General features: G+C 37.9%; 1 protein-coding gene across 1 annotated transcript in view; it reads right to left on the reverse strand.

Moving 5' to 3' along the window:
* The window catches only part of CHSY3 (chondroitin sulfate synthase 3), a 332,684-nt gene that overhangs the window by 19,533 nt on the left and 292,106 nt on the right, over nucleotides 1–21,045 (reverse strand). Inside the window, exon 3 of the mRNA XM_082457854.1 lies at nucleotides 1–20,323. This exon is cut by the window's left edge and continues 19,533 nt beyond it. Within this exon, the coding sequence (XP_082313980.1) occupies nucleotides 18,761–20,323 (1,563 nt within the window). The 3' untranslated portion in view covers nucleotides 1–18,760. The remainder of the gene's footprint in view (nucleotides 20,324–21,045) is intronic.

Here is a 21,045-nt window from a genome sequence, read left to right on the forward strand (position 1 = left end):
GGATTGGAATTAGGTAGACGCCTTGGGTCCCCCATGAACCAGCTCCAATTATCCGGCTCCTCACGACCCTTGAACTCTTCGAGACCTCTTGTTTCCCTGAACCTCAAGTCACGTGCATACGCAGTACACGCCCCTTCAGTAGGCCTTGGGTGGGTCCAAACGCCCTGGAGAGTGCTGGTCTGGGTGGAGGGGTGCCCTTTGCCCCACTACACAATACATTGGAATTTAGAACATTCCCACACAGCTCGTAATACCTCAAAACTGCATCCACCTTGAAGACTTAAAGGAAGGTACTTTCTCAGGCACATCAAATTTAGAGAACTTGAGGGTCTTGAAATAAATCCCTTAATATTTACTATGTTATCATAGTCTTTTAAAGTCTTAATATGATGCCAGTAGTTCACAAATCCAGTTTAATACTGCTTTCTAGCTACAGTAAATTACTTGTGGTTTACAAACATACTCATTTCTTTCCTACAACTATATAAAAGAGCATAGCTGCTCTCTCTTTAAAAACCATTCGCTTCACTCTACTTAGAGATGATAATTTCCTCTTGTTTCATCATCTCAGGTGGGATTCCTCAACATCGCCCATACCTAGAGAATATCTAGTCCTTTAGATTTTCTTCATTCTTGTATTTTGAGTATGCCATCTCTTTCCTGACAGAAACCTGACCAATAGAGGTAATATATTTAAGTTTTATAAACTGTGTTCTCATGTTTCTTTGCACTATTAACCTACCGCACTCTTCCGGTAGCAGGATAGCTTTGTATTAATCATTGATTAATGTGAATGGCAAATATAGGTAGGAAAAAAATTAAGCTCTTAACAGAAATAATCTTAAAAACAACAACTCTTAATTTCTAGAGCTAGAGAAAAGAGTTTCTTGAATTCCAAATGGTTGACTCCTCATATCAAGAGCCAAAGCAAATTACATATGGGTTAGTAACATAAACCATAAAACAGGAAAAGATTCCAGATTATAATTTGAGAACAGCTTTTCTGCCAGTGTGGAAGGGGGAGACTTTTGTTGACTTATAGGAGAAGGAGTTGGTATTTTGGAGAGAAATATATGAAAGAAATAGAAAAGAGCATAGATGCAAATATGAAATCATGTCTTCTGCTCTCCATTGGGCTGAGATCCCCAGGGTCAGGTTGAAAGGAATTTCCACATAGGCTTGGGTGAACAGACAGACTTGTTCTTCACTTTGTGTAGTCTGAGAAGGTTCTTGTGCCTTAGAGGCATGTCTGTCTAAACAGTACTCAGGCAATGACTGACTGACTGATCTAGGCAGATGGTCCAGAGAACAGATTCCTAGAGTTCTTGATACTCTATAGAAGGAAAGCATTAGCTTAGAGCCCCAAGAGGGAAAGAGCTTTGACTAAGAGAGAGTAAGGAGGGCAAAGAAGATACAAATTACAAGGATCTGATATCTGTAAATCATTAGCGTTATCTGGTAGCTTAGAATGACAGGGATCAGGTAAGATGCTTCTCCTTAATAGGAGCAGAACCAAGACCAGAGTGGTATGATGATGTAACTATCTCCCAGTGCCAGGATGATAACTGGCACATTAGATAACTAGGTCCGTAACCAGCAAGATGAGAATGAGAAGGAGGAGGGTGGGCACCTAAATTGGCTTGGGTATTTACCCAACGTGACTGAATTCTAAACCATATTTAAGTTTTCTATCATTAGCAGAAATAGTAGTGCATGATCTGTATCATTGATTTGTACAGAAGTAAAGTTCATCTTCATACTTCTAAATACTGTGGATTATTGTAACTAAAGGAAGTAGTATTGGACTAAATTCCAGAGTAAAGCAAGCTTTTAATAGGCAAGCAGGGCCATATCAGCTTTTATACTTGGAGAAAGGTGCCTGGTATGGATACAGGTGGGAATGCAAAGGAGTTTGGAGAAATTTGCATTCAGAAAGTGAAATCATCTGGGCTTTTGACAACAGCATGGGCCGGGAGGATGGATTGCATCTGTAAGAGAGTCAAACATAAGGACAAACAACTGGTCATTAATTCTCCTCCATCATCCTTTAGTTTTGCTCAGAAGACAACATTAGAGGAGGGGCTGCTGAGCAGAAAGAAACCACATGGTGCATTATCAAGGTAATTGGATTCAGCAACACATCTAGAGTTGAATCTAAAGGTGAATTTAAAATATCCAAAATTTCTGCCAATCCTGTCCCTACACAAATAGTGAATATATCAAAGAGGTGGCACCTCAGGAAACTGGGGCTTGAGATAATCACAGGTGAACTCAATCTATTTACATATTCAACCTACTTCCAGCTCAACATGTCCTCCTGGGAGGAATCTGAATGCACAGCCCTCAACCAAGCTGGGAGACATAGAAAACAGCTTGCCCTCTCTGAGAAATAAACAAAACATATATATTCAGTCTCCAATATTCCTTTATACATAATTCTAGGAATATAACAAAATACATTACAAACATGAAGGAAGAAAATGTGACTCAGAACAAAGAGAAACAGTCAATAGAAGCAGACTTGCAGATAGGCAAGTTATTGAAATTAGCAGGCAAGGACTTTAATACAATTATTAACAATATGTTTAATTTAAAGGAAAAGATAGATATAATTTGTGAAGAGATGGGACACTTCAAGAAAAATACAGAAATTCTAAGATAGAACTAAGTAGAAATTTTAGATCTTAAGAATTCAATAACTGAAATCAAAATTCCAGTGGATTGTTTTTTTTCTTGCAATACTCATTCTGTTCTTTTATCATGATCCAGTGATAGCTCAGTGAAATGGAAGTTAAAACCAAAATGAAATATCAGAAAAACTAAAATTAGAAAGACTTATATGTACTGGAGACATTGTAAAGAAAAATAATTCTCATACATTGCTGTTAGGAGTGTAAGTAAAATAGTAAATCACTCTGAAAAACCCTTTGCACATACTAATAAAATTAAACATACATCTCTTCTACATTCTAGCAATTCTGCTCCTTGGAAAGGAACAAGAGCATGTACACAAAAAAGAATGCATAAGACTTATTCATGATAGCCCAAACTGAAAACATTTCAAACATCTACCCATAGTATAATTTATTTTAAAATTTTGATATATTCAGACAATAGGATACTATATAGCAGAGAAAAAGAAAAAGTGCTGCTACATATAACTACATGTAAATCACACAAACATTATGCTGAGTGAAAGAAACAGAACTCAAAAATGTACCTACTGTATGATTCTGTTTATATGAAATTCAGGAAGAGAATGAAACTAATTTATGGCGCTAGAGTTTAGGACGGTGGTTACCTCTGGGTACATAGCTGGATATTTACTAGAAAGCATCACAGGGAAGCTACTGGGGAAAAGGAATATGTCTTCATCTGGGTGGAGTTAATATGTGTGCACATATATAAAAATTCATCAGTGAGTACACTAAGATTTGTGTATTTTACTGAATTCAAATTATATTGCAATAAATAAAAGGAGGACACATTTAGCATGGGCTACTAGAGCAAAATAAGATGTTTTGGAATTTTCAGGATAATACAGCTAAATAAAATATAAAGCTAATAAGAAAATAGTACATATGATGTGCTTAGCAATTATCAGAATATAGGATAATATCTATTAAGTGGCTCTTGGTACCACAGTTTTGGGGTCTCTTACTTGAAATGGTTTATGCATTCTAGAATCCTGGTTAGAATCACTGATGCCCCACCTCCTGCTGTGGGATCTGGGTCCAGTAATTTAATCTTTGTGTTTCTGTGTTCTCATGTGTAAAACAGAGAAAATAATAATACTTACCTTATAGGATTATTGTAGAACAAAATGAGAAAAATATCTATGATTAGTAGAGTGCCTGGAAAATGAGTAGATATCAACAAATGTTTATTATCATTATTATTTGTCCTATTATCCAAACCTGTATCTTTTTCAGATATAAATATTTGTTAAAAATAGCCCATGTGTCTGTTGTAAGGAAGGCCATAAATAACAATTATTTCACAGTAAAATATTCCTGAGGGTTTATTCTAAAAAGTAAGAAAAGATATTTAGGGAGGTAAATTCATTTAGATTTCTTACCTGGAGAGATGTGGAGAAGGGAGGGCACTTTATACACATTTATACATGCATGGATAGATAGACAATTTTATAAACAATATGTTAAAATTTATCACAAAATTGAAGATAAAGGTCATAGACTTTAACATTTGATTATGAAAAAAAAGCTCTAAATGCATATTTGTCTTTGTCATTTGCCGTCTAGCCTTTGTTTACAGAATAAATTCCAAAGTCCTTAGTGTGACAGTAGCGGTCTTTATTTGGCCTTTTTTTGGAGATGATCCCAGCCTGCTCTCTTTGGTCCACAAGAAAAATTTGCACTGACTCCACTGAATTTCTAATGCATTCCTATACCATGGCATATTATGTGTTTTGTAATGGTGCTTTGCTCTTCTTCCTCTTTTCCTAAACGATGTGTTCCTTAAGGGCACCAGCCCTATTTTAATCAACTTTGACCAGAAATTGGTGTCATGATGGGAGGAACTCAGTAGGCACTCAAAAACCATTTACAGAATGAATAACTACTTAAAAGTCTAGAATTAATAGAAGAAAGGGCGGGGGCTGGGAAGTCAGAGAACATACACAGCTGTCTAAAATTATCAGAAACATTCACTCTGTAATGCATAATATGAAGAGCAGGAGAGTGAGCATGTGCTTAAGGGAAGGATACTGAGAAATAAAGATATAGCAATGGCTGTTCATTTATCGTTTTCAGAGCAACAGGCAGCTATTCAGAGCCACTCATCAAAGATTACTTAAGAAAAAAAAGATGATGATGATGAAGTGTGATGAGCTTAAGGTTAAAAAAAGATTATTGCTATTTTATTATTACGTACTACAATGGAAGGAGAAAAGGAAAAATAATTCTAAAATTCCATCCTTGAAAATCAAAACCGTTGGACACCAGGAATATTGAAATGCATATATATCAGAACTGTTCTAAATTATAAAAAACAAACAAAAACCAAAAAACAGGGAAGAGAAGAGGGTGACACAAATAACAAGGAAACAATGACAAGGAGAAAAATAGCTAGATTTATTTAAGAAAAACATGTCTATATTGTCTGTTGGAGTACCAATCATTTTGTTTGGTTATAGGAAAATTTAAAATATGTATTATATCTATCATTCTCTTATATAAAAAGATTTTCTTTTTATTTTTTAGGTTATTTAATGAACTAGTGGTAAACAAAAATGCTGGGTTTGCCTGTGTGAAAGTGCTAAGTTCTTCAGAGCATTTGAAAATCACTGGAGAGGTAAAGCAACCAATTAAACATACTCTTTTGAGATTTCAGTTTCCTGTGTCATTTTAACACTTTGGTCTAATCAAAATTCTTGATTGACACATCCTCATATCATGGCTTTTCCAACCCGCTAGAAATGCTTTGTCTCTGTGAGAGACTGACAGATAGGTGACTTTATATAAAGTGTTCTGTGAAGTGCCTTTTAAATCTACTTTCCATGCATACACCTGCCTTCTTCTTGAGGAAAAAATAGTAACAGTTCAACTCCTGGTCCTTTTCTTTATGTTAAAGCACATCACTTTGTTTGTTTCAATTTGTCTAATATTGAGATTGAAGTTTCAAGCTTTGAAGAGAGTCAGTGTTTCTTTCCCGAGTTTTTAATTCCCAGTTTTCAGGAGAGAAAGAGAGCAAGCAATTTTCTAAGCATATTGAATGTGTGATAGATTTTAAAAGCTCACAAATTCTATGTAATTATTCCCATTGAGAGGCAAAGTGGAAATCCCCCTCCTTTATGACTTGCTTGATGAATAGAATGTGGCAGACTTCTGAAGCTAGGTTATAACAAGCCTCCAGACTCTGCTTTGGGCTCTTAGAACTCTTGTTGTTGGAGCTCTTAGCTGCACTGTAAGAAGCTCAACTACCCTGGGGCAATCATGCTTTGAGAAGCCCTAGCCACAATAAGAGGGTTCTGGAAGATGACAAATCATGCATTGAGAGAGAGAGAATAGGAGAGAGAGAACCAAGAGCACCACAGCTCTTGACATGTGAGTGAAGACGCCATCTTGGAAGTGGATCCTCCAGCCCCAGCCATCCCAGCAGATGCCTTGGGAACCAGCTGAGCCCTTCCTGTATTCCTGGCCCACACAAACATGAAGAATAAAAAAATGTTTGCTTTAAGCCAACAAATTTTGGGAGTAGTTGGTTATGTAGCAATAGTTAACCAGAACAACTGGGAATCTGCTGAAAGCTTCTTAAGATGTATTTGTAAAATCAACCTTGCTTTCTACTTCAGCTTCAGTAGAGCATCTGGATAAATAATAAAACAATTATTAAATTATAAAGGCAAGAAAAGTTATCCAATTTGCATGTAATAAGTCACTCAAAGAATGTTCAACTAAAACATACCTTTTGATTATGGAAATAATAGTAATAACAAAAAATTGATATTCTTTATCCCCTTCCTTAATTTTTCCCCAAACAATGATAAAGCGTCAGCATTTCTAACTACCTAAAAATTTCTGCAGCACAGGTTGTGCCTTTTTGACCTGGTTGGGAAGTGATGAGCGAAGAGGATGTCAAGTTCATAAAAATGACAAATGCTTCTGTCATTAGCAGATGCATTAATCTCTGTCAGGAGAAAACCTTTCATGTGAGGGGTAAGTTAGATAAAATTCTAATGCTGAAATTCCATTCCAATTGAAAATAAGCCTTTAATACTAAACTTTCATTTGGGATGAAGTAGTTTTGTTATTGTTGGGGTTTTTTTCTTTAACTTATAAGTGAGGCCATTTAACATATAAAATGTCCCATTTCTGCTTAAACAATAAAATTCTAATGAATGGTTGAGGATTGTAAAGTGAAGCAAGAAAGAAGCAGTACCCATTATATACAAGTGAGCATTATTTTTTTCAGGAGAAAATTTCTAAGAGTCTTCTAGGCAAAAGCACTGAGTCATACTTGATTTTTAGCCCTTTTTAAAAAGCATTATGTTGCTTCTTTTAGTTTTCTGAATCAATATAAAAGTAGGCCTTCAAAAAACCTAATTTCATGAGTTATTGGCAAGTAAGAGAATTGTGAGAAAAAGAGAAGCACAGTCACCCTGATAACCAGAGAGTAAAAGAAAATAAAACATTTTGAAACAGGGACTAAGAGAAAGTATGGTTAATCCCCAATGTTGATAGGAAACCAGTTTCATGCTCCAGACACTGCCAAGGATGTCATATACTGTCAAATCACTAAGAGGTGATCTGCAGAGGGAGTACGCTGGAGTCCCAGGGGTCAATGTTCCACGAGTATTTTCCTATCTCTTCACCATCAGAGTTTACCGAGCCAAGAGTGCTAGCAACCTGGGTTAAAAGTACATAATTGGCAAGCACACTTTGGAAGTTCAGGTCAGATGCCTCAGAGATTTACAGATTTATCTTCCCCGGCATCATTCATTTAGATTACAAGGGTAATGGTTCTACAGTCCTCGCCCTCCTTTCCTCAGAGAGTATTTGTTCAGAGAAAGGTAAGTTCTCTCCTGCTCCTGAGGGGAGGATGGGCAACTATACCAGGCATCCTACGAAAGCTCTGAGGTTCACAATTTTGGAGTTCCTCTCCTGTGATACTGACCCCCACTCTGTATGCACCAGGTACATCTGGCTTTTATTGCCTCGCCTTGTAGGAGGTTGGCGTATGGGAAATCAATGCAAGATGTTCTCTAAGTAAATAATCAGTGTGTTCTCTATTCTCATGTCTGCTGTCAGGACAAAGCAAATGCATAGCTATAAAAATTTAACAGGCCTGGGGTCTATGGGGTAAAATCTCCCATCTTTGTGGTCAGAGCTATGTTGTTTAGGTTTTGGGAATCCCTGAGTCCGCTTAATCAAGTTTCTATCCTATTTTTTCTCTATAATCGCTGAAAAATAAAATATTTTAATACAGGCTGCACTAGTGTTAGAAATATTACTAAAGATTAAAAACAAGCATTTATTTTTTAAAAATGGAATTGCATAAAAAATTTAGCTAGACCCCAGATTCTGTGCATCACCAGAATTTGAGTGCAAGGGCAGAAATGGTCACCAGGAAAGTGGAGAATTATTTCTCCTACATGAAATGGGTGAGATCGTTGGGGATGGGGTGCAGGTTTTGCCACGTTTGCAATCTTGGCACAGTGCCTTGTATTCGCTAGTAATCAGTACACCTTAATGGAGGTAAATCATAGAAGTAGTTCGTCCTAAGACAGTTGGTATGTGACTAGAGACCTATCCCAAATCTCGTAGATTCAATGTAATGATGAAACTAATGTATCTACTTTCCTGCTAGATAAAGGCTCCTCTGGCTTTCAGGCCCTCAGAGCTTGATGGCAATATGGCTTAAACTCATCATCTGTTTTCATTAACTCCAAAACCCGTGCTTACCAGACAAACTTTTCCCCCTAAATTTTGCTTCTAAGAAGGCTTTGGATATTGTAAAGATAACAATATGAGGCCAAACAATATGCCCTTGTGAATTTATCAGCAGCTGTTATCTCTGTATTGGGGAGCCAATTGGAATTCTGTGCCCTGTACAGTTTGCTAATACAGATGAATAAATCTCAAAATCTGCTCAAAACCTCTCAATAAGGTAGAGCCCTGAGGCCACAAGGGTCACTGATATACCCCAGAGCTACTCAGATTCCACCAAAGTGTAGACCCTCTTAAGTCACAATCTTTGATCTGAAACTTCAAACATTGCAGAGATGTGAGAGAGCATGGATTAGGTGGTGGTACAATGACACCCAGAGACAAGGTTTATTTTCACATTGTGGAAGAAAAAAAGGGAACCCCTGCCACAATTGTGCAGAGTAGGAAGAAGAAAGAAATGAGCAATAGTATCCTTGCTGATATCCTGAAGGACACTTTTAATTTAGGGTTTGTTTTTTTGTGTGTTTTGTTATCATTATAAGGAGGGGGTTATTTTTTCCCTGCAGTGCTTAGTATTTAACAAATATTCAGGTTATACTAAAAGATGGAAAACTTGCTGATGAATGGGCAGAAGGGTAAAAGCACTAAAAGAAGTAAAATGATGCATGACATTGAATATGCCAAAGCTAGAAGTCCACAAAACTAAAATAAGTGAAAAGGGTGGATTAAGGAAGGGGACAGATTACAGAGGGGAGCGGGTAGAGAAGGCAAAAAAGGAGAGGGGGAGAACAGAGCTGAGCCTGAGCAGGAGATAGAAGTGATGCCCTAGGTCGAGTTCACGCTTCTGGCGTTGAGACCCCGGAGCCAGTACATGAATCCAGCTCCTTCCTTTTTCAGAGCCTGAGGGCCCAGCACCCAGCAAGACAGCTATTGTCCCTGTTCTCATGGAGTGGATTATTTTAGAGAGGAAGGAGACATACATGGTATATGAAAAAGTACACAATGGAAATAGCAGATTTATTGTGAACAGAGTATGGCAGATAAAGGTATATGAGCTGATCTATCAGAGGGATGATAATTATCTGCTGGTAATAAACAGGTCAAGGAACATAATTTGGAGGGGGTGGCAGAGCTAGCTGTTTCAGATTAGGTGGTTAGAAAAGCCTCTCTCACCGAGTGACCTTTGTGGTGAGACCTGAATTACAAAAAGGAGCCAGCCAGGAGAAGATCTCCAGGACCAGCTTTCCAAGTTCAGAGAACAAGTGGGACAGAGGCCTAAAGGTGGGAGCAAGCTTGGCATGCTTCACAGCCCGAGTGGAGGCCAGAGTAACGGCAGCAGGATGAAGCCGGGTGTGAGCGAGGGGAGAAGAGGACCGGGGAGAGGCAGGGGCAGATCACACTGGGCAGGTGGCACGTGCCAGGGTAAGGAGTTTAGGTTTTATTCTAAGTAGATGTGGAAAACTTTAGAGAGTTTTAAGAAGAGAAGTAACAATGAAACTCTACATAATCAAATTCCTGCTTGTTTTTGGAGTGGTATAACACGTTAATTCGAACAACTTGGGTCTTCTAAAGTCAGCGTAGATTCTTATGGAAATAGAAACTATCCTTAGGTATTCTCTTAAAACAAAAATGAATCTATGATATCATTTATGTGGAATCAAAAACAAATGATACAAATGAATTTATTTGCAAACAGAAACAGACTCACAGATTTCTAAAACAAAGGGGAAAGAGGTTGGGGAAGGGATAAATTAGGAGCTTGGGATTAACAGATACACACTGCTTTATATAAAACAGATAAATAACAAGGTCCTACTATACAGCACAGGGAACTATATATTCAGTATCTTGTAACAATCTATAATGGAAAAGAATCTGAAAAATATATATATATATTCTTTTTCTTTTCACACACATATAACTGAATCACTTTGCTGTACACCAGAAACTCATACAATATTGTAAATCAACTATACTTCTGTAAAAACAAAAACAAAGAAAAAAACCCAAAGATGAATCTGGTAATTTCTAAAGTAATTACAGTTTTTTAAGCTACTTTTAAAAAAACTGCATTTGGCTTCAATGGAAAGCAAAAAGAGGTTAGTATTATGCATCTTTGATCAATTTTGAGATAAAATATAATTTTTCAAAAAGTACCTAATGTTTAATAAAACATTTTATTAAATATCTATTGAAGGGGGCTTCCCTGGTGGCGCAGTGGTTGAGAATCTGCCTGCCAATGCAGGGGACACGGGTTCAAGCCCTGGTCTGGGAAGATCCCACATGCCGCGGAGCGACTGGGCCCGTGAGCCACAATTGCTGAGCTTGCGCGTCTGGAGCCTGTGCTCCGCAACAAGAGAGGCGGCGATAGTGAGAGGCCCGCGCACCGCAATGAAGAGTGGCCCCCGCTTGCCGCAACTAGAGAAAGCCCTCGCACAGAAACGAAGACTCAACATAGCCAAAAATAAATAAATAAATAAAATTAAAATATCCATTGAAGGAATTTTTAAATGTGCTATATAATATTACAGTTTCTGAAGATACTGAAGAAATCAATTAGAATGAGAAATGAATTCAGCTGTTCTGCCCATGTGAGAGAGAGACTGCCACCGAGAATGGGAGAAATAATGAGCTGCAGGTTAGAGTTCCTGATTTAGGAACAAGTTCCCATCTAAAGAAAAAAGTGCTAGTATCAAAAAGGTCAAAGAGTAAAGAAAATACAAAAATATACACAAATGCACAGGAGAAACAGACTCATTTCCGTGCACTTTTCTCTAAAAGGCCTTCAATTTCCTTGCAGCTAATTTTTTGTAAAGAAATTTAAACTCAAATTTCTTTTCTGAGAATGCCCAGAGAAATTATACCTGCAACTAACTCACAACAGGAATTTTTTAACTAAAAATGTTCTGTTATGAAATCTCCCAGAATATCTATCATTTCATAAATGTCTTTGACATTTTCCCATATGAGTCAGTCAAAAGTTATTTCATGAAATAATAATAATAAAATTAAATGAATATCTAGGGGCTAGTAGAGAAGAAACAATGAAGCATGCATCTTAGAAGCAAAAACTAGTATGTTTGATACATTTATTTAAGAAGTAAGAACAGTGAATTATGCTTTTTAAAAGCATATTTAAAAGTATGTGATTTCATTGCAAAAACTATGTATTCTGTGCAGTTTTAAAGTCTTTCTTTTAGATATTTGTCCCACTATCTGTGAACCTCTTTTTCATATTATACTAATTCTCTCCTTTAAGATGTTTTGAAAACCTGAATTTTAGTATTATGGTCAACCCAGTCATTTGGTGGAGACTGATGCTATCAAGGCAGCAGTTTGAACAAAATGAGATGTTATTTTGGTATATTGTCCCAAATAAGGCATCAGTGTATGTTTGTTAAGTGAAAGAACTATGGAAGGGAAGAGGGAGGGAAATTCATTTTGCTCACCTGTAAAATGAAGATGTGATACCTACTTTAGAGTTGATGGAGCTCAAAGGAGATGCTGTTTCCCGAATAACAGTGCAAAGTAAGCAAGCACCTAATGAACGGTAGCTGTTTTACTGTTATAATAAGTCAAATAACAAAAAAATCACGTTGCCTTTTCCCCTTCCTTATTAAAATGGCTTCCTGTATGAAGTAACAAAGGGGAGAAGTGGAGACAGAGGGAACTTTCCTTAAGTAAACTGCATGTTGGCTGAGGGGCAGGTGTAACAGAAAAGACGAATGATTGAGAACAATAATGGTTCCTTTTCCTTCTGAGCCCTTTCTGAGCTCTGAGCCTTTTTCAAAGAATTCTGCCTGTCTTAGGTAGAATATGAAAACATAAGCATTATTGATATTGGGAAAACATAGTGTGATAACTGTATCAATCATATAATTATTTGATATTCTTAACCTCCATATAATAATGTCTTACCAGAAAATATATTATAAAATGTATGCAAAAACAAAATGATTTCTAAAAATGCACATTAAGTTTTAGTCATGAAATCTCCTTTCCTTTACATGACTGAATAATTAATTCAATAAATATTTTGATGCAATGCTTTGCCCATTAAAGTACAAACCTGAATTTAATGTTGAACAGATTAATTGAGAAGTTGGAAGCACTTGGAGGGGATCAAAGAGTTTCAAACTTCTCTCCCTTCAGTTTCTAGTCTAAATGCTCAAGAGGCAGTGTAAGATCCATGCCCTTGGGATTCCAGTTGGCTAACGAGGAGAAATGATTCCAGCACTAAATAGACCAGGGTTGCTACTGAAAAGAGTTGAAAAACTTATGTTCACTTCAGCCTTCAAACTCATGATTTATACAGTAGTAACTTCTCAAAAGCAACACTAGAAACTTGTAGTCTAAACAATATATAGCTTGTATCAAGTAGTTCTTAAGTGTGGGAGACGGGGAAGAAGCCACTAGCAGAAAAAAGGAAGGAAACTATTAAAAGGAAAAGTAGGTCATCAGCATGTTAGAATGGCATGAAAACTAGGAGGCAAGTGACAAAGAATAATGCAAAGGTATACAATGCACTGCCTCCCCTCTCCCCGCCATTTTCTTAGTATTATGCTTTTAATTAAAATTTTATGTATCACCTATGAAAGGTCTTCCTTTTAGAAATAGGAATTGGAGCCACTTTGGTGGGTATGGGAGGAAAACATTAATGAACTTGTGGCTGATTGTGGTGACAGAATATTTAATAGATTAGATACAGAAAGTTTTTAATCCTAAAGTTGTGCTATTTATTTTCATTTTTATATGAACTTTTGGACTGAGTTACTTTTGACTCATGTCAAGTTGAACACTTGACGACAGAATCAAGACACAAGAATCAAGGCAGATTCATATGTCTGTATTTGAAAATCACCTACAGATCTTAGATTCTGTTTGGCATATATACATACTTCTCCCTACTTGGATAGAATGAGAAAGTGGGATGTTTGTGGGAATTTAGGGGATAGGAGTTGGGGAAGAACTGAGAATGAGTTGGAGAACAGCCCTGCAGAAGGAGGCCTGATAGTAGTGAGAGGTTTGCTTTCAGGTAATGCATATTTTCACCGTCTCAGAGTTTTTACTTGAGAGTATTGTTCCCAAGCAAGGTCTCAATAAACATTTGCTAATCGGTTAACATTACAGATTAAGAGCAAGTATTCCAGAAAAAAAAAAAAAAAAAGCTTCTTTCTTTTCCTGTTGAAGTCTTTCTTTTTACAGTAGATCCAACTTAAATAAAAGTTTATCCTTCTAAATTTTATACTTACCAATTCCTTCAGAACTGATTCTATAAAGACTGAGGTTGGGTGGTGACAGCATAGCAAGAATGCATACCAGTGTGCATGAGGGATAATCAAAACTCAGCAGTCTCAGCTTTTACACCAACCTATGGACTAATCAACAAGGGTTGAATTCGATTGAAATAAAATCCTGCATGGAGAAGAATTCCAAATATAGCACAGATGTTGGCAGCTTCTGACGAGAGAAAGAAACAGGGAAACAGACAATTGGATGTCAAATTGAAGGCAATACTAGAATATCCTGGCATCTTTGTGCCAACACCAGGTGGTTTGCTGCCTGCTGCAGATGTGACTGTATCGCCACCTGGGGGCACGAATTACTGCTGATGTCTCTTCATCCCACCACCTGTCGAGTCAACCCCGGCGGCGTGGCTGGTGCCTGAGCAAGGCTGTGGGGCGCAGAGGCAGAGCCCACTGGCATATTCTGGGACTCTGTCCTGCCTCTGCTGTTGCTACTACTCCTCCAGACCTAGGAGGCTTCTGGTCTCAGCACAGCTAGCCTACCTATACTGTACGCTTGACAATGATTAGGGTGCTAATAAAAGTGCAGATGGGGAAGGTAGGCAAGTCAGCAGCACTAAGAACTGATAACAACAGATCCCTTTATTATCCTTCCGGACCCTACTGTGCCCTGTAATAGCCATAATCACAGACTACTTCCGAAGAGATATGCCATCAATATTTAAGCACCAATGAGAGTTTAAGTGGCCAGTTTCCTGGATTACTTTCAGTCCCCTCTTAGAGGTATCCCTTTGGTAAGGCACACTAAGTTCCCGTGACTGGCAGGACCACAGATGTAGTGACTCAGAAAGCATCAGGAGGTAGGGAAGGAAATGTAGATGGCCACAAAATGTAAAGTGTGTTGATGCCCTCATTCCCCCATGCAAATCTCATCATCGTGGCCAAGAAGAAGCCACAAATATTGATACTTTACTGGCTATTTGAGACTCATCTTGATATATCTTACCTGATTAAACATATTTTCTTTTGGGTGAAGAGAGGAAAAGAGGGGAGCCACCAAGTCTCTTTCTAGGTACAAGTCTACCTTAGGTTACACCCTCCAGGACAAGGCAGTCCTAGGTGAGGGCTCAACAGGCCTGGCAGCACTACCGCCTCTCATCTGGGCAATCCAAATGTTAGAAAGGGGCCTCATCTTCTGGGCCCTCCTCCTGGAAGAAGGAATTGCCCAGGGCTAATCTGAATGTAAAACCAGAGTGGCCCAGCTATGGGGCTGTTGACCAGAGATGGGCTTCAGTTTTCTTATACTAAAAACAGAGGGATGGTCTTCCCTGGTGGTGCAGTGGTTAAGAAACTGCCTGCCAATGCAGGGGACATGGGTTCGAGCCCTTGTCTGGGAAGATCCCACATGCCGCGGAGCAACTAGGCCCATGAGCCACAACTACTGAGCCTGCACGTCTGGAGCCTGTGTTCCGCAACAAGAGAGGCCACGATAGTGAGAGGCCCGCGCACCGCGATGAAGGGTGGCCCACGCTTGCCGCAACTAGAGAAAGCCCTTGCACAGAAATGAAGACCCAACACAGCCAAAAATAAATAAATAAAAAATAAAAATAAAGGAACTCCTTTAAAAAACAAAAAACAAAAAAAACAGAGGGATGTTATAACTTACCTTTCCAGTGAGCATTTACTCTCTTGGTTGGACTATCAGTCCGCATACTGGGCTATTTCATTCCAGTAGTTCCCATCTATTAACTAGGCACAAAGGGCTCAACTCTTAGATTCAGAAATATCTCAGCTGTGTCATGCTAAGTCTGTTAGGGTAAAGTGACAAATAGTCAAGCAATTATGTGGTGGTGTTCATTGTGGACAGCTTTTGCACTCAGTTGGCTGAGCCCGTGTAGAAGGGCTACTACTGACATTAGGAATTCTGAGCATTTTTTTCCTGCTAGCTGAGGTCCAATGACTTGTGAACAATTAAATAGAAAAAAACCCTTCCCCAAGGGAGTGCTACTCCAAGGAAGCTGGCAAGGTGGGGGAAGACTGAGATTAAAAGCCTAAAAAGCCTCTGACTGAGCAAAAGATCAGCAAACTTATCTCTGTCCAGAATGAGCAAAGAGCAAAGCAAGCTGAATGGCGGATCAAACATGGCCATGGGGTCAGCTGGACCTTTGCTCCCCCATTGTCCCCTATATGCCCCCAACAACTGAGAAGCCATGGGTTAGAGTGGAAAGACAGGTGCTTTTGATTCAGACAGCAATTAGCATAAATCTTAACTCTACAGCAAGCCAACTGTGTGAACTCAGGACAAGTTACTTAATCACTCATGGCCTCAGTTTCCATATCTGTTGAATGAAGAAAAGAGAATCAGTATTCTGAGAGCTATTGAGAGGATTACATTTAAAAGGATAATATAAGTAAAACATACAGTGTTGTGTTGAGCGAACAAAAGATGATCAATAAGATGATGTTGAAGGTTAATGAAATTGCTGTTGAGGTGGTATTTAAATACAACATCTGTAGCTGTCCAAATAAGGTGATGCCAAAAACGTACACATACTGTGCTTCAGGCTGCGTTCACATTGTGTTGCCCTTCAACCTTAAGCAATAGACACTACATGGACAGAAAAACACTCTTAATTTTACTAGTATCATTTCGATAAATTTTCAGTCAAGAAATATTGCAGTACCTGAAAAAAATCATAGGAAAGCTTAATGCAAAATTGTAAAATAGAATTTGAGTGCACTTACATTAATTACAGTATAGCGTGCATGTGTGTAATTAAGTTCAAATGAGATCTCTGCATTCCCTTGTTTCATCAGCAAAATTTCATCAGTATAATGGAGAATGCCACTTCGTCCCTGGGCAGGTGCCTCATGACTCTCTAACACTTGGGGGGTTTTAAATTAGGCCTTTGCATTTATTCCTCAGGAAAACTCTCTGCTATTTCAGTTGTCTAAGTTAAAGAAAAGAACAGACCCTAATTTCTTTTCTACATTAATAAAATCATTAATAATTATTATTTAGTAATAGATCTTCCCAAATGACTATCTTTACTGAATATTAATATATTTACTGTAAGGGAAATAAAAGAGCTAAGAACATAATGTAGGAAAATAGCTATAAGAAGGGGTTTGTGAAGGCCAGAGACAACATTGGAGCAGAGATCAACTCTGAAGTGTTGGCCCTGTCAAGATTTTTAACATATAAAAGTGCCATGAATTCCTTTCTCATGAACCTTACGTTATTAAGATAACACGTTTTAGTCAAGGAAAGTGCCATATTCGTCACAATATTAAGCAATGTTATTTTTTCTGAAGCCCCTAAAATGTCTTCACTAAAAGGGAGTGTTACCATGTAAGAAACCCCATTACTAAGGCAAAGGCTATATGGCCTCTTGGCAATCAGTTCTAAATAATGGTAACAATTTACAATTGCTTTCAAATCAATTTTGATGGAAATTTTAGTGTTCTTGTGTGAAAAAAGAAAATCAAAGTGTAGAACAGCATGTACAAAGTGCTACATTTTGTGTATAAAGAGTGAAAAAATAAATACATGTCTTTTCTGCTTATGAAACTTTAGCCAAGCATGCACACAAACATACATACACCTAAAATGGTGGTCACGTGCGGCTGAGGGCCGAGCTGGGTGAATAGAGAGTGAGACTGATAGCTGTAGACATTTAAAATTTTTCTTTGATTTTGGAACTATGCAAATATATTACCTATTTACAAAATGAAATTTTAAAAATATGCCTTCATACGAGCTTCTTGTACAGATTTTCATTTTTTCTTACATTTCTTGAATGAGATTATGTTTTTCTACAAACTGGGCAACATTGATTCAGTTTTGAGAAAGAATGATATATGAAATTAAATGACATTTTCTTAGGTGTTTTATAAATTGCAGTATTATTTTTGTAAAATTAATTTTATATTTATAATTTCTGCATTTATTTTTGTATCTTTGAGCCGTCTACCAATCCAAATTAAAAGCCGTTTCTGACCTGTTCTTGGTTCAGTTTGATCACAAAGCTAATGAGATTGAAGAGGAATACTTCCCATGGATTGTAAATTACTGACTAAAAAACTGCTCATTTTAATCACTTAATGAAGGCTAGGACTTAAAGCATACTGATACAAATATCATGCCCATAATTCCATATTAACTTTTCCAGCCTGTGTAGCAAGCATGTTTTGGTGAGTATGACCATTAAGAAATACATCAAATATGACTAAAAGGAAACAACACAAATTTTTCAGTGTTTTTGAAAAAGAATATTGTTATACCTGTGTTTTATTATAAATAACCAGGTTCTGTCATATTTTATCTTCTTGCCAGCAAATGAAGGACATTGTTTCATAAAGCTTCTAAAATGTACATGAATATTTAATTAAATCATATTTCCTTGAGAAAATAAAATTCATTCGCATTTATAGCAGACAGTTGTGAGGAGCAGATAACTGTCATAAGACCAGGGTAGCCAGTACCGGTTGCTTGTGGAACAAACTGCTCAATTTTTAAAACTTTTTTTTAAAAAATAAACATACAATCATAAGTGTTCATTTACTTTAAAAATTCTAAAGATGAAGAAAATTACTGTCTATATATTTAAGTCCTTGTATAAATTACAAAACTCAAGTTTATGTTACAGAGTCCCTTCCCCATAGGAAGCATAAAGCACTTTTGTGGTACCTTTCACCAGTAAATATTCGTATCACATTGAATTTGACAAACAAAAGAAAAGTCGATATTGCATCTTTAAGCCCCAAGAGAACATTCTTCTAAGCTGTCTCTCATGATGAATGAGCTTCAAAAGTCATTTGATTGCCACAATTTAACTCAATCTCTATCTCAAAGATATATAAAAGTAATATACCTATTGACTTCAGTAGAAATCTGAAATATCAGTGAACCGCAGACTCTTCTTGTTTGAGGTCAACAAACACCCTTTGGAAGACAACCAAGAGTAGTTTAAGACCAGGACAACAAAATAAAATTATAACAATAATAATTATAATAATAAAAATAACAATAATAAAATAAAAATAACAACAACCAACAATGAGGTAAACTCCCCTTTAAAAAGGCAATATGTGTTGCCTGGACTGTCAGGAGAGAGTTCGATTGTACCTGACACCCAAATGTTTTTCCAACCACAGTTCAGCCAGTTGCACAGTTGAGGCAAAAGTACTTGCCTTGGATCCTAAGCACATCTTATACTGCTTAGGGTCCAAGTTAGGGTCACAATGAACTGGATGGAAAATATGCACTACTCCTACTTCTTGACTTCTGAAGGGCCTTAAGCCAGATCGAATAACTTTATTGTAGAGATCTACATCTTCCAGTCCCCAGCCTTGTATTGAGGTATCAAATCCACCTGCACCCAGAAGATCACTTTTATAAATACAGGTAATTCCATATCCATAGTCTCTCCAAAATCCAGTCTTCTTTGAGAAGACAAAATCATTATCAGTGGGAGGACTTCCCCCATTGGTTACCTTTGGGTCATACTGGCTAAAGATGATGGGATAGTACACTTGTTGTCCCTGAATTGTATTGTCTCTACATCGTTGGAGAAAGTCTCCTCTGAAGATCAAGTCAACATCACAAAATAGCAGCAAAGTATCATTGTCAAACTGGGAAGATCCCATTTCAAGACCAAGACCTCTGGAAAACTCTCCCTTCATGGGGATCAGGGTCATTTCTGCTTTAGGGTACTTGTTTTGATACTCTTGTATCAGCTCAATATGCTTGCTGGAATCTTGGCCAGAATCCCTACTGAAAAGGATGATGATCAGCTTTACATTCTGCTTTGGGATAAGACAAGTGTTTTCAAAGTTCTCCATGAATCTCAAGAAAATGTCATACCTTCCAATGAGAGGGACAAGAACATGTATTTTCTTTTCATTGTGCCCTCCCATTTCTTTGGCACCTTGAAAAGAAGATAATATCTTTAAAGAATTAGATATAAAGGAGAATGACTGAGTGTCACTGTTAATACTCTCTACAAGACTGTTGACATCTAGCTCTTCAGTTTCTCTGAAGAAAGGCTTGCTGAACAACTGCTGAAGATAGGCATGACGTCTTACCGGCACAGTCAGTTTCCTCCCCTTGTGTCTTTTGTATAAGAGGAGTAAATCCAAAATGTACTCCACCCCATGCAGGGGATCAACCCTGCGGTAGCCATACTGAATTTCCTTGAAGTCAATGAGCCGCCCTCTACTCTTGGCATTCTCATTGATCATCTCCATCACCTGTAGGACGGTGTCATCCAGCGCTGTTCTCAGGATGCTGCTGATGCTCTGTCGGGGAGGCTGGTTCTCAGATGCTGAGTAAAGGAGCTTCCCTGTCAGGAACTCCCATTCTATCACTTCATCTCTCTCCCGAGGCTGGAAGTGGTTGAAAGAAGGCATCACTCCCAGCTGCTGGTCCTCTTTGCTCACTTCGCTGTTACTGAGCTTGCTCATCAGAGCGCTCTCCCGGTGGAGCTGGATGGTGCGGTAGCGAAGTTCAGAAATTTTGCGGCTAAGCATGTAATTATGAAGCCTGTATTGGTAGGCAGGCCTTTTGTTTGGATGAAGTGTTATGGCTGCATGGATTTTGCTGTTGTGAAGGTCTTGGATATAACCCTTCCGATTGTGTTCATAATTTTCATGGAACAGCTGCTGCATCTGAAAAGTAGAAGGAAATCAAGATGTTAGAATAAGTTTAAAATATCAAAGAAAACAAGAATCGACTACACCCATAACCCCATCATGAATCATTGTTGAGGGTGAGACAGGTGGGTAGAGCATGGATTTTCCAAAATAGGGGTTCACTCTGAGGAGTAAACCAATGCCCTGTTTCTTGGAATGGTAATATCAGCCCTAGAGGAGACCTACATTTTATTTAGCATCCTGATATACCATCTTTACAGAGTAAGTTCTTGGTAAGGTAATGTGGAACAGAAACTATATTGATCTGCACTGCCTATTTAAAGGATCATACTCAAAATGCGTGACATCCTTATAAGCCAGAAAATCTCTCTGCTAATCTAGAAAAAGCTCACAGCCTCAGGCAGGAACAAAAATGAGATCACACTTCAAACTTCCAGCTGTCTCCTCTGCCAGTCAATAAAGAAACCTCCATCACACCCATTCAAGATAAGTACCAATGGAGGAGGAGAGGCGGTAGAGGAAGAGGAGGGGGAGGAGAGCCAGCAGCGGCAGCAGCATGAGATATCTGCAAATACATTGATTAAAAGGAGGAAAGGAATAGTGCAAACGTAAGAGTACATATCCAAAGCAGGAAAACCATAGACAAAATTTAAAAAATTAAGGACAATACACTCCTCCCTCCCCTCTCAAAAAGAACTCAAGGAATAGATAAATGAGCTAAGTGAGATAAATAAAAC

The sequence above is a fragment of the Balaenoptera physalus genome (genome assembly GCF_965194825.1).
Source record: "Balaenoptera physalus genome assembly, chromosome: 3".
Lineage (NCBI taxonomy): Eukaryota > Metazoa > Chordata > Mammalia > Artiodactyla > Balaenopteridae > Balaenoptera > Balaenoptera physalus.